The sequence below is a fragment of the Rhipicephalus microplus genome, chromosome 9, assembly GCF_043290135.1.
Source record: "Rhipicephalus microplus isolate Deutch F79 chromosome 9, USDA_Rmic, whole genome shotgun sequence".
Taxonomy (NCBI): domain Eukaryota; kingdom Metazoa; phylum Arthropoda; class Arachnida; order Ixodida; family Ixodidae; genus Rhipicephalus; species Rhipicephalus microplus.
This window is the reverse complement of record NC_134708.1, coordinates 71004463-71017095: the sequence shown is the minus strand read 5'-3', so window position 1 is coordinate 71017095 and position 12633 is coordinate 71004463. Positions and strand designations below refer to the sequence as shown.

General features: G+C 48.5%; 1 protein-coding gene across 1 annotated transcript in view; it reads left to right on the top strand.

Annotated features, from left to right (window-relative positions):
- Window positions 1-5806, top strand: part of LOC119163268 (acyl-coenzyme A thioesterase 13) — a 30378-nt gene extending 24572 nt beyond the window's left edge. Inside the window, exon 3 of the mRNA XM_037415229.2 lies at window positions 5415-5806. Within this exon, the coding sequence (XP_037271126.1) occupies window positions 5415-5592 (178 nt within the window). The 3' untranslated portion in view covers window positions 5593-5806. The remainder of the gene's footprint in view (window positions 1-5414) is intronic.
- The last annotated feature ends 6827 nt before the right edge of the window (window positions 5807-12633 follow it).

Genomic DNA, 12633 nt, shown 5'->3' with positions numbered 1-12633 from the left:
CTGTGCCGACAGATGCGGGCGAAAGCCAAACATCGTGTCGGCAAAGGTCCTCCTGGCCTCCAAGTAGGCGGAAAGGCGTTCGCGAACCATGGTTTCCATGAGTTTGCCTGCACAAGACGTAAGTGAGATGGGTCTCAGTGCCTCAATACTAACGGACTTTGCCGATTTGGGAATGAATGTCACGACCGATGTGGTCCATTCCGTTGGAAGCGGAGAACCGTCCCATATCGAGTTTATAAGCTGGAGTAGCGAGAGGTGTGCTTGGTCGGGAAGATTTGCCAGGAGCGATACTGTGATTCCGTCGCGTCCAGGGGCCGTGCCCCGTCGCATTTTCGTGATTGCAAGTCGTAAATCAGAAAGCGTGTATGGGGCGTCGAGGTCGGTGTTAGGGGCGCCGGAATACGTATATGCTGGGCCTGCGGGATCAATTGTGCGGCAGATGTAGCGGTCACAAAGTTCTCGCGCGAGTTCATCCGTAGTGCCCTGAAAGACATGCAGAACATGTGCACGGTGGAGCTGGCGTTGCGTTTCTCCCCTGGTGGTGGAGGGATCGAGAAGGCTTCTAAAGAGTCGCCACGCACTCTTAGAGCTCATCCGGTTTGCAGCCTTCGAACAGGTGTCTGCCCAGTTAGCATCGGAAAGTTGTGCGGAGTATGCGGCCGCCTCTGCAGTGAGCGCCTCAATGCGAGCGCGAAGTTTCCGATTAAGTTTGTTGCGTTTCCAGCGCCTTATAAGCCCGCGGCGAGCGTGCCAAAGATGTAGGAGGTGTAGATCGATTGCAGGAGCCAAATTAGAGGTTGCAAGGGTGCGAGTGTTTGCTTGTTTCACAGGAAGAGCGTATGATGCCCACGCTGCATATTCGGTCGAGGAGAGGCCGGCGGGGAATGGTTGCATTCTGAACTGAGTCCAATCGGTGAGACGGGCTTGGCCCCAGTGTTGGCGCATTTTCTGCCGCGGTGTGAACGAAATGCGGAGTAAAAAGTGATCGCTGCCTAGGGTTTCGCCTAAATTTTCCCATGTAGCATCGCGGATGCGACGGGTGAGGGAGAGGTCGGGGCATGTGTCTCACGTGACCGAGTTGCCGGAACGTGTGGGTTGTGCCGGATCGGTAAGAAGCGTCAGGCTCAGCGAGGAAATGAGCTCCTTGAGCTCTCTGCCCTGGGCCTTCTCGTAGTGGTAACCCCAGTGAGGGCTGGGGGCATTAAAGTCCCCGACAATCACCAGTGGTTGTCGAGCCGCTATACGCAGCGCCCGATGGAAGAGATGCGCAAACGAAGCCCTCGCAAGGCGAGGGGGACAGTACACGTTTAAGATATGTATTGATGGTTGGCCCCTCCGCTGAGACAGCACTGATATCATGCAGTAGTCGTAAGGAAGATCCAGATCGAGGTCAATCTGTATCACCGTGTAAGCTTTATGCACGAGGAGGCATGTGGTGGTGCCGCCTACATAGGAGCAGTATCCAGAAAGGGATGGAGCAGGGCCAGATTCTTGGAGCGCCAAGACGGCCGGCTGAGAGCCAAGTGAGCTTAGGAAAAGGGAAAGATGTGAACGCTTTCGCCTGTTCCCGAAGCCTCCATGGTTCCACTGTATGATCTCGAATTTAGACGCAATGTTTGAACGGGACGTACGATTGGTAGCCATCGTGACTGACTTAGGTTTTATATTTGGTCCTCCATGTCCCGCTCGGAATTCTCAGAGGCAGGGAGGGGCACGGAGGCCGGATTGTCCGACGGCGGGGTGCTGGTAGCCACCTTACGACGACGCCGTGGAGCTGTACCCTCACTGCTCACCGAGCAGGAGCGGGAACGCGATGCCTTGGGTTGAAACTGGGTGATTTCCCAGGCTTGAATAGCCTGGGTAACCTCTACTACTATGCGATGGACCGAGAAGCTGGTGAGGTGGTGATTAATTGAAGCTTCGACGCGCGTGAAGCGTTCCTCTACGCGCGGGGTGCGCTCTTCGCTAGGGAGAGTTTGGTTAGCGGGCAAGAGAACCTGAGGTGCCCCAGGAGCCTCAAGAGCTTCTGGAGTAGATGTGGCACCGGTTCCGAGTGCTGGAGTACACATGGCTGCTTGAACCGGCGGTTTGATGGGAGTGGACTTAGCGCGAGGACTAAGCTTGGACGTAGCTGGCGTAGCCGCCTGGACAGAGGAGGCAATACCGGATGGCCTTGCAGTACACTGTTGTTGGGGTTGAAGTCGCTTATTTAAGAGTTCAAGTTGTTTAGTTAAGAGAGAATTTTGTTTTTGAAGTGCCGCAACTTGCTGGCGAAGGGCCGCAAGTTCGGGAGAAGGAGGATCGACAGAAGGGGGTGAGAGAGGCCCAGAAGCAGCTTTCCCGGCCCAACTGCTCACCTGAGGTACCGCCGCTGGTGCTTCGAGCGGTAGGAATGCTTGAGTGTCGGTGTGGAGTGGTGGAGCCGAATGATGCAGGTTGGTGCTGCTGTCTGGCTGTGATGAACATGAGGTGGTCCCTCGAGGAGATGTTGAGGGCTGCTTGCGTTTCCGATATTTTCGATATTTTGCCGTGCAGCCACTGGTCCCAGTCTCATGGGCGCCGTGGCAGAGGAGGCACTTGGGGTGGCAGTCGTGGGCATTGAGACCTGCAGGTGCGGGGGTTCCACATTTGGCACACTGGGTTGGAGCGGCGTGAGGACACTGAGGTGGTCGATGACCGATGGTACCGCACTTGGTGCATACAGGGACCGTTTTCTCGTAGGCGCGGATATACGTCGCCACGCAGTGGTAGAAGAGGAAGTGGGGTAACTTCGTGCCCTCGAAAGTCACCACCGCCGCCGCGGAATCTCCGAGTTTGCGGACCGCAAGGATAGTACCTCGAGGCCAATACAGTTCAGACTTTATCTTCTCCGGGCTTTCAGCAGGGTTTACGTTGATGACGCCCTTGCATGTATCCCCTGGTGCCTTGGCGTGGCCTCGAACGGGCAGCTGCTGATCCCCCACTTGCAGCTGGAAGTCCCCGAGGAGTCGCTGTGCCATAGGCAAAATGGTGGTGCTACAGACCAAGATGTTCTGTTCCCAGATTGGCCACACTTGAATTTGCGTGGTAGTCTGGTCACCGAGGTAGCTGCGGATGGCGTCACCCGCACGATCGGCCGGGACAAATGTGCGTAGCTCGCAGGGAACGCGAGGTTTCACTACTACGATGTAGTCGTCGCGAGAGAGGCGAGGAGTTTGACGCGGACGCCACTTGCGTTGCTTCGCTGGCTGCGAGGACGTAGCAGAGGTAGGCACACCACCGGAGGGATGGCGCGCCGGAGTTCCTCGCAAGGCTGAGGAATGGTGGCCCGCTGTGGCGTCTCGTTGTTGTTGAGACGCAGACTTCGATTTCGCTTGCGTGCGTTGCCACAGTCTCACCATGTCGTCGAGGTATTCATCTTCTGATGGCATAGTGTTTACGGAGGATGAAATCTCCATGGACAGCATTTGGCTTGAGGTAGGATCATAGCCCGTAACCACGTTAGCGGCCGCCATCACCGGGCTGAGAGCCCTTAGCGAGGCGGCGTTGTAGCCGGGAGTGAAAAACGTCCCTCAAGTTGTCAAAACTGGACCCACCTGGACGAAGGTGTTGTCTAGGCGAAGCGGAGAATTTGGCGGTGACGATAAATCCATGTTTCAGGGGTACCAAGGTGGATGTCCGCAGAAATAGCACAAAATCTACGGAGGCGATGTGGAGTGCGTCCGTCACCATCGAGCGCTCGCAACGCCCTCCGTCTAAGTAGTGCGCTCTCATTTCCAAACAACCCTATAAATAGCCTTAATAAATTACGAGAAGTCATTTGACTCAGTGGAAACATCAGCAATGATGCAGGTACTACGGAATCAAGGCATCAACGAACCGTACGTAAACATACTGGAAGAAATATACAGTGGATTCACAGCCACCATAGTTCTTTATAAAGAAAGTGACAGAATCCGCTCCCCCCCCCCTAAAAAAAAGGTGTGAAGCATGCAGACGCATCTCTCCAATGCTATTCATGGTGTGTTTACAGGAAGATTTCAGGGCCCTCAATTGGGAAGAGTTAAGGATAGCAGTTACTGGACAGTATCTTAGTAACCAGTGATTCACTAATGACTTTGCGTTGACTAATAACTGATGATACAAATTACAGCGCATGATTACTGAACTGTGCACGGAAAGCTAAACAGTAGATCTAGAAATTAATATCCATGAAACTAAAGTCAGGCGTAACATTCTCGGCAAGAAAACAGCAGTTTGTGATAGGTGCAGAGACAATGAACGTTGTAAGGAATGTGTCTATTCAGGACAGGTAGTAACCGCAGAGCCGAAGCATGAGAGTGAAGTAACTAAAATAATGAGGATGGGGTAAATCCCATTCTTCAAGCATTCTCAAATCATGACTGGTAATCTGCCGCTAACCCACATCATGAAGGTATATAACATCTGCATGTTGCCGGTACTTAACTACGGAGCGGAAAACTGGAGGCTTACCAAGAGGGCTCAGCTTAAATTGCCGATGAGCGATCAAGCTATGAAAAGGAAATTTATCAGTGTAACCTTAAGAGACAAGAAAAGAGCAGAATGGGTCAGGGAACAAACTACTGCTAAAGATTTCATAGTTGAAACCAAGAATAAGAAGAAGAAATGGACATAGGGCGGGCACGTAGCGTGTAGGCAGGATAACCACTGTTCATAAAGGGTAATTCAGTGGATTCCCAAGGAAGGCGAATGCACGAGGGGGAGACAGAAAGTTAGGTGGGTCGATGAGATTAAAAAGTTCGTAGGTATAAGGTGGCAGCAAAAAGCACAAGACCGGGTTGACTGGCGGATCATGGGAAAGCCCTGCAGTGGGCGTGGTCAGGCAGATGTTGATGATGATGACGGGAACCATGCAATGAAACAATGCGAGGAAACGAAAACCTGACCATACGTGTCTTGTCCCTCGTCCAGATACCCGTCTGCTACTCCAGGCAGGCACTCCCCAGACTCCTCGAGATAACACCAGCGTAGACAACAACGGCGATACTCCCCGCCCCATTTTCGGCTGAGTGTGAAAGAAGCACATGAGTGGCACCCCCTGCAGACAACTACTTATCCGAACCTGCGTTTGAAACATGTGATGCACCCAACCGCATACGCCAGTTCTTGCACGTGGTGTGAAGGACAGCAAACACCGGCTCACATTATGGGAATATGAGTTAAGCCCAGCCAAAATTAATACGCCTCAGATTCCGGCGAAAAAAATTCACTATGTAGCATTGGGAGAACTTGCTCGCCAGCGAGAAAAAGGAGATTCCAGTGGCGCTTCTAGACCAGGCGCCCGGGCTGCTGAGGTCAGTGGAGCCCTGGACTAGGGGCCCCACCCACCTGCTTCGAAACCTTATTTCATTTTTTTCCCTCTGTAATAAACGTTTTTTCAATTCCGTTCCCAGGTTTCTCTCTCCGGCAAAACTTGGTGACGTCATCCTCTTGGACTCACGCATCGTCCACGCGGGACGAAGGGTCGTCTACGCCGAGCTCGACATTCTCGATAAAGCTACGAAGCGCCTGTTGGTTCAAGGATCACACATAGTTCATATTTTGTCAAAACCTACACATCGCGAAGGTTAAGAGTAACATCTGCCGAGTAGAGTAAGAACTCGGTCGACACTCAAAAATTTCAGTGAAATGTCCCTGGCTGCAGCTAGTCTGTAAGAAAATACGTCATACAGTTATAACGCTATACAGACGATTATTGCATTCGGCCTGTCGTTGAGAAAAATTCACTCGCGAACGGCAATTTTCTTGGACGCGGCCCTTTTTTTTCTGATAAATAAATTGCAAGAAACACAAGTATGTCGACTTTCTCATCACCCATCCTTGGCTCCCGGCTCCACCACATACGACGCACTCGATTAGCTTAGTCTCAGCTGCAATTAGTTGACGCGTTCTGATTTTTTACCATCTATAGCACTAACAAATTTGCTATCGGTAGTACTATCGATAGCTCTTTCCTCTGATGATGATGATGATGTTTGATGTTTTATGGCGCAAGGGCCATTTCACGGCCAAAGAGCGCCAATTCATCTTACTAAAAACATGGACAATGATTGTGATAAGCGGCTGTATAAGGGCCATAAAATTCCTCGCGGTAAGGCGGGTAAAAACATACAAGTAATAAAATCATGACCATGTCGTGAAAGGTGTGTGCGGTGTGAATAGATGACAAAAGTTGGTGATAATAAAAGACGATGGTGGATATTTATGGCATTAGCACAAGTGCCTCACTCGTTCATACCCTTGCGTCCAAGGGCCGTGAGGCAAGTGCTTTCTTGTGTAACCACCGTAGCAAAAACCTCTCTGGAGAGGTCATGCTACAGGATGCCCGGGTGTATGATGTGAAAACTATGAATTTGTTTAAAAAACGCTAACAATGATTTGTGACTAAAAAGCGGTTCCCTACCGACGAACATTGCAGGGTGTAAAGGTATATGTTGTCGGTAGGGTAATGGAAAGTGTTGTTTTCTTGCAGTGTCCAATTGTTTGCACTCAATTAAAATGTGAAGAACTGTTAAAGCCTCACCACATTTGTCACACAATGGTGGGTCACCACCGGATAAAAGATGTGTGTGTGTCGTGTATGTGTGCCCTATCCTGAGTCTTGTTAGTGTTACCTCTGTTAGACGTGATTTTGATACTGGTGGCCAATGGCCAAGGTGTGACTTGATAACGTGTAGTTTGTTTTGTGTGTGTGTATCCCACTTGCTCTGCCAGTAGTCCCTGAGGTTTAGTTTGAGAGACGGCTTAAGATCAAGGGCCGGGATTGATATGGATGTAATGGCGGTGCTCTCATGGACGGATGCAGCGAGCTGATCCGCCCTCACGTTGCCTTGGATCTCACGGTGCCCTGGCACCCAGCACACTACAACATGTTGTTTGTGCGAGTATAGAGTGCACAAAATGGAGTAAAGTGAGACAAGGACTGGGTTTTTTTGTTTTTTAAGACTGTGCAGAGCAGTTACCACACTGAGGGAGTCTGTATAAATTACTGCTTTTTGTATTTGTAATTGTTTGATGTGTTTAGCTGCCACCAGTATCGCGTAAGCTTCCGCTGTGAAGATACTTGTGCGTGGATGTAGAGGGCCAGCATCCGAAAAGGATGGGCCGACAGCAGCGTAGGACACAGAGGAGTTAGTCTTGGAGGCATCTGTGAAGAACTCAGGTTATGTGTATTTGTGTTGAAGTTCCAGAAAGTATGTTTGGATATGGGCAATAGGTGCATGTTTTGTAACCTCTAGGAAAGACACATCGCAGTCTATAGTCTGCCACTGCCATGGTGGCGGGTATGCTACAGGAGCCATTAAACTGTGTTCAAGTGACACTTCAGTTTCTTCAGCTAGACACTTCAGGCGAACTGAGAACGGCTGCCTCATCGAAGGCCTGTTTTGAAACAGAGTTGAGCTCGACAAATCATTAATTGTAGAGTATGAGGGGTGCTTCTTGTCGCTCTTTCCTCTCATAGACAGTTCAATAGTGACTCAACTATGGATAGTACCTATAGTGCTATCGACAGTTTTTCACCACTAGCCACTACTCGACATACAAGTCAAGGATTATGAGAATTATTTCTTTAATTGGATTCCAATATGAACAACAACAACAACAACAACAACAACAACAACAACAACAACAACAACAACAACAACAACAACAACAATAATAATAATAATAATAATAATAATAATATTAATAATAATAATAATAATAACTGAAGTACCAGAACCACGATATATTGCTTAACAAAGTCCTCAATATTCTCTGCACCCGTGGAGGTTATTCAGGGGATGCAACAGCGGTGCCTTGATTAGCGGGAAACAGTTGTCTTGCATATGTGCGTTAACTGAATTCACTGGTCTGGGCAGTAAGTAGTTGGCACTACATATGGAACATTGCTCGAGCTGCGACAATATTAATTATTATGAGAAAATGGCGTAGTGAAGTCACACGCCAAAAGAAAAAAAAACTCTTAGTCTAGGAATCGAGAAATGACCAACAAGAAGTCATACCTTGCCAGTTGAGTTCTTAGCGTATATAAGTTAGTTCCGGGTGTTGGGAACGATTTGGTGAAACCAATGGCATGATCGCGTGGCAGCGTTATCCTTGCAAAGCATTTGAGCGCGTTCTAGATACACCGTGCGCCCTTTATACTGGTGTGCTCGAGCTACGCAGTCATCGACGACCTTCGTAAATCGTAACATGAAAGCGTTGGCATAGACCGTGGGTCTCAAGCTGCCCTCAGCCAGAGAGCCACAGTGACGCATTTTATTCTCACAAAGGCCGGGGCATGGAAAGAGGCTTGAGCGCGCAGGCAAGGGGGGGGGGGGCGGAAAACGCAAGCAAATGCTGCATTTTAAAAGCAAAATGTTGCCCTGCCAGCCATTACCCAAAGAAATTCGGTGCCACGATTCACACAAGTCGAAGGCCATCCGCAAAACGAGTCAAAAGAGGATGGCGATAGTCAAACATCGTTCTTTTTCCGTAGTTATCTTTCAAGACAAGGTAACACACGGGAAAGCTCACGGAGACAACGCCTAAACTAGTCAGACATCTGTAGCTTACGAACTAACTTCGTTAGAAAATTTTAAAGAAATGTTGGGGGGAGACAGTCATGGGCGGACCAGGTGTTTGAGAATCCTTGCGTAGCAGAACGAAACCGGATGTCAAGGAGACATAAACGGCTCGAACGGCGTAAAAAGTATGCTTCAGTCGCCATTGTGGCTTAGTCAAGTATGGCCACTCGAACCGTTTCGTGGCCGTGCTAAGAACATATATTCCACGAATGACAGTATGCAGAACACTACCGAGGGAGAGCATTAAATTGTCCCAGTGCCACGGTGGTCAAGCACCAATACACTGTCTGTGGATAATGTGGTCACAAAAAATTGTTCATGATTTAGATTAGTAGGCACTGGAGTACCAGAGCATACTAGCAGAGTACTAGAGCAGTACTAGAGTACTAGAGCATAAAGCCGTCCCCTAAATGTTGGTTCAAAAGAGGGGGTAGAGTATAGTACTAAGTAGTCTACTACGGAAGCCATCCCGTGGGCTTCACGCTTGATGAGGCCCTGTTGACAAAAATTACGCCGTGAGCTTTGCCGGCTTGCAATAATGCTTTCATAGTGTGTTCAAAAAAAGATGCTAACAATTTAGAGTATACCTGGGAGAGCGAAAAGCCGTCCCGCGAGACTAACATTTGACGAGACCACATCGACAAAAATACAGGACACTGCAGACTATACTCGGCGACAACATTTATTGGCACTGAACGAAAAGCTACAGGGGTAGAACTTCTGCACATGTAGCACAACGCGACGTAGTACGATTTGGCGCGCGTCTCGTAACGCTATATGGTGCCTGGAACGTAGGTATATTCTAGGCACTATAGTAACGCTGTGGAAAGTGTAGGGGGCGCAGCATCCGCGTTTCGTGTAGACGCAGTCGTCGCTTAGCGTTTGAGGTACACGTAAGAAGGCGGGACTTTGTCGCGGGTTCAAAAACGCGAAGCCACCACGAATAGAATACTGGAAATACGAATATCTCAATGGTCTGAGCAGCGTCCTGTCTCAAATAGCTTCACGGAGAAAATAGAGGAGGGCCTTTTATGTTTCACGTTGAAAACCCAGGCGATATTGGGGAACTACATTCACTGGCGGTAGTATGCACGCGATTTGGCTCCGTAGCCTTCACTGCCAATGCCAAGAAAAGTTGTCACCGAGTAAGTAAGGGAAGTTTATTCTACACTTAACTTGTACATACACAAACGAAACATCGAAAACAAGTAAATACAGTGTATACATCTTACAAATTAGCACCAAAATCTAATTGATCACTGGGTGCCCAAAATGTTACAAGTCAAAGGAAAATTAAAATGAATCAAGTTAATCACATTCTACAGATAACACTTATGCATTTGTACTAGAGTGGGCGCATGGGTAGTGCGGAACCACCATGGAAACTTCCGCTGTCCCTCTATAACTTTCAAGAAACGTTTGTGCCATCATCGAAGGAAAGCCTCTACCCCGTATGTTTCCAGCTGCTGATCTAGGCAATTCCACACATTGAGCCGTATTTTCTGGAGTGCGGGATAGGCGCCTCTATGAGGCTTGTGCCGTACTTCCGCTAAACAGCGTCACCACCACAGTAGGTACAAGGACTAGCGTTGTGCTCAACCGTTCTTGTAGGATTCGTAGCAGTGCGCGTTAGTAAGCTCCTCTAACAGCCGCGTCAGCAGGGTTAACATAATCAGAGTTTGCCATTAAAAATTTCAACTGAAAGTTTTCGTTGACGCATACAATAATGTGTGCTTACTCAGCGTCGTGTCCATGCAGAGGGTATTTAATGTACTGTCACAAAACTCTGTAGTTTCGCACACAAAGTCTTGTATTTTTATATTTACTTCGCACCGTCGGTACAACTGTGCCGGCGCTGGCAAGGATTGTATTTCATGTGTTATTCATTTATTTCTGTATATGGCGAGTATCCTTTCGAACCTCAGCAAAAGTGATTGGTCTGACTTCACTCCTTGCGCCGAGAGGAGTGAAGAAGCTCGGTTGTAGCTAACTAAGGGGATGGTCGCTCATACGTATATATACCGGTGCAAACTCTTCCCAGCACCTATCACCCGATAACCTCCGAAATTCACGCGAATCAAAGGTTCTAAGCCATTCGGTTGATGACACGTAAGATGCAAGAAAAAAATGATAAGGTGTATTGAAATAAATATTATGTACCTCAGTTATGTTTTAGAAGTCATCTTACCAAATTACACAGGGATTCTCTTAAACGAATATTTGAAAATTTGTGAAATATTTGTTGCCATGCGAAGGCCTGATAGACAACGACCATACAGACAAGTTAAGTCCAAATTTCTTGTCAGACTTTCACGCTCAAACTTCGACTCGTCAACGTAAGTGTGACGTCGCATATTTAAAAATCTGTGTACTTTGGGCGCATTGCTTGAATAAAATTTTTTGAAGCTTGCTATGGTAATAAGTTGATGGTTAATGCTTTAGCACCCCTTAGACCACCACGCAATTTATTTTTCGCGCCAGACCGTTGGAGGCTCGAGCAAACGCCGTCAAAATCTGTGACGTCATGGGGAGCTGGTGCGGAAACGTTAAAAGGCATCAGCAGCTGTACTTTCTTTCCGCTTGTTTTCTCGCCTAACACATGTCTTACCGCGGTAAGAATGGTGCTTGCAATAGTGAGATTCGATATTGTACTTTACAACACGGTGAAAATTGTTTTTTTTTTCGCTGTAGCTTTCCTTCAAAACGCGTTCAGGTTTATTGCCACAAGTTATCGTAGCATTGTTGTTTTTTTTGAGCGTGCACGAAAAGATAAGAGTAAGTTTTTATGCAAAGACATCTTTGGTACAGCGATCTTCTTGAAGACGTGTTAAATTACTTGATTTTGCCATAAATGCTAATGTTTGTTTCTGTTCCGATTAAATTCTCAGTGTGTTCACAAGGCCCCCGGCACTGCACATGCATGGCCGGGAACAGCGAAGCCTGCTCGCATTTCACTGCGTTGTTATTCTACGTGGAGTACGACACACGTGCACGAGAAGAGCGTTCTCAAATTTTTTTTTAACATTTACCTCTTACTTGAGTGATGACGATCATGGTGTCGGTGAAGAATTCATTCACCCACGGCTCCCACAACCAGCCACTCTTCAAAACGTTGCGACCCTCGAGGGCCTTTCTGGATTTCATATGCCCCCGAGTTTTGAAACTCTTCCTCGGAACGAGAAATTCATGAATATCGGAGCTGTCGATGCGTGGCCACAACTACACGTCACTTACACAGTCGCCCGCACGAAGCGTGAATACACTTGGAGCGAATTCTCGTGTCTTCTTCGTGCCACTCAAGGTCTTTCTGGCGTAGCACTGCGGTGTAGTCTTCCGGCGAGGCTGACATCGTGCTCGACACTTCCTGGAGTTAAATTTGCGTCGCGCTCTCACTCGATCACGCTTGCAAGCTACGCCAACGCTTGGAAACACGACCGCGCTGCTGCACTCCCCGGCCGCCTCTGACAAAAAATGGCTGCCTACCCAGAGTGCATAGCGTCGCCGCCCTTGATGCAAGCTCCCTATAGGCACATGATTTCTCGCAAAGAACGGTAGGTGAGTGGAGAGGTGGGGAGAGTCAGCTTATGGAAGTATCTGATAGATCATCTTTGTGGCGCCATGCATACAACATACGGACAAGGTAATCTTGATGTAGTGACCATGTGGACCTTGATGTAGTGACCATAGGGCAATTGAGGGCGGGCGTAAGTAAGATATGATAATGCGCGATTGATCGATACGGTGGGTTTAACGTCCCAAAACCATCATATAGATATGAGAGACGCCATGGTGGAGTGCTCCGGAAATTTTGACCACCTGGGCTTCTTCAACGTGCACCCAAATCTGAGCACACGGGCCTACAACATTTCCGACTCCATCGGAAATGCAGCCGGCGCAGCTGCGATTCGATCCCGCAACCTGCGGGTTAGCAGCCGAGTACTTTAGCCCCTATAGACCCCTGAAACGGGGCAATAACGTGCGAACGCTATTCACAAAGTAAGGGGAAAGCGGAAGCAGGGAATTGGTGATAAGATCTGGACAT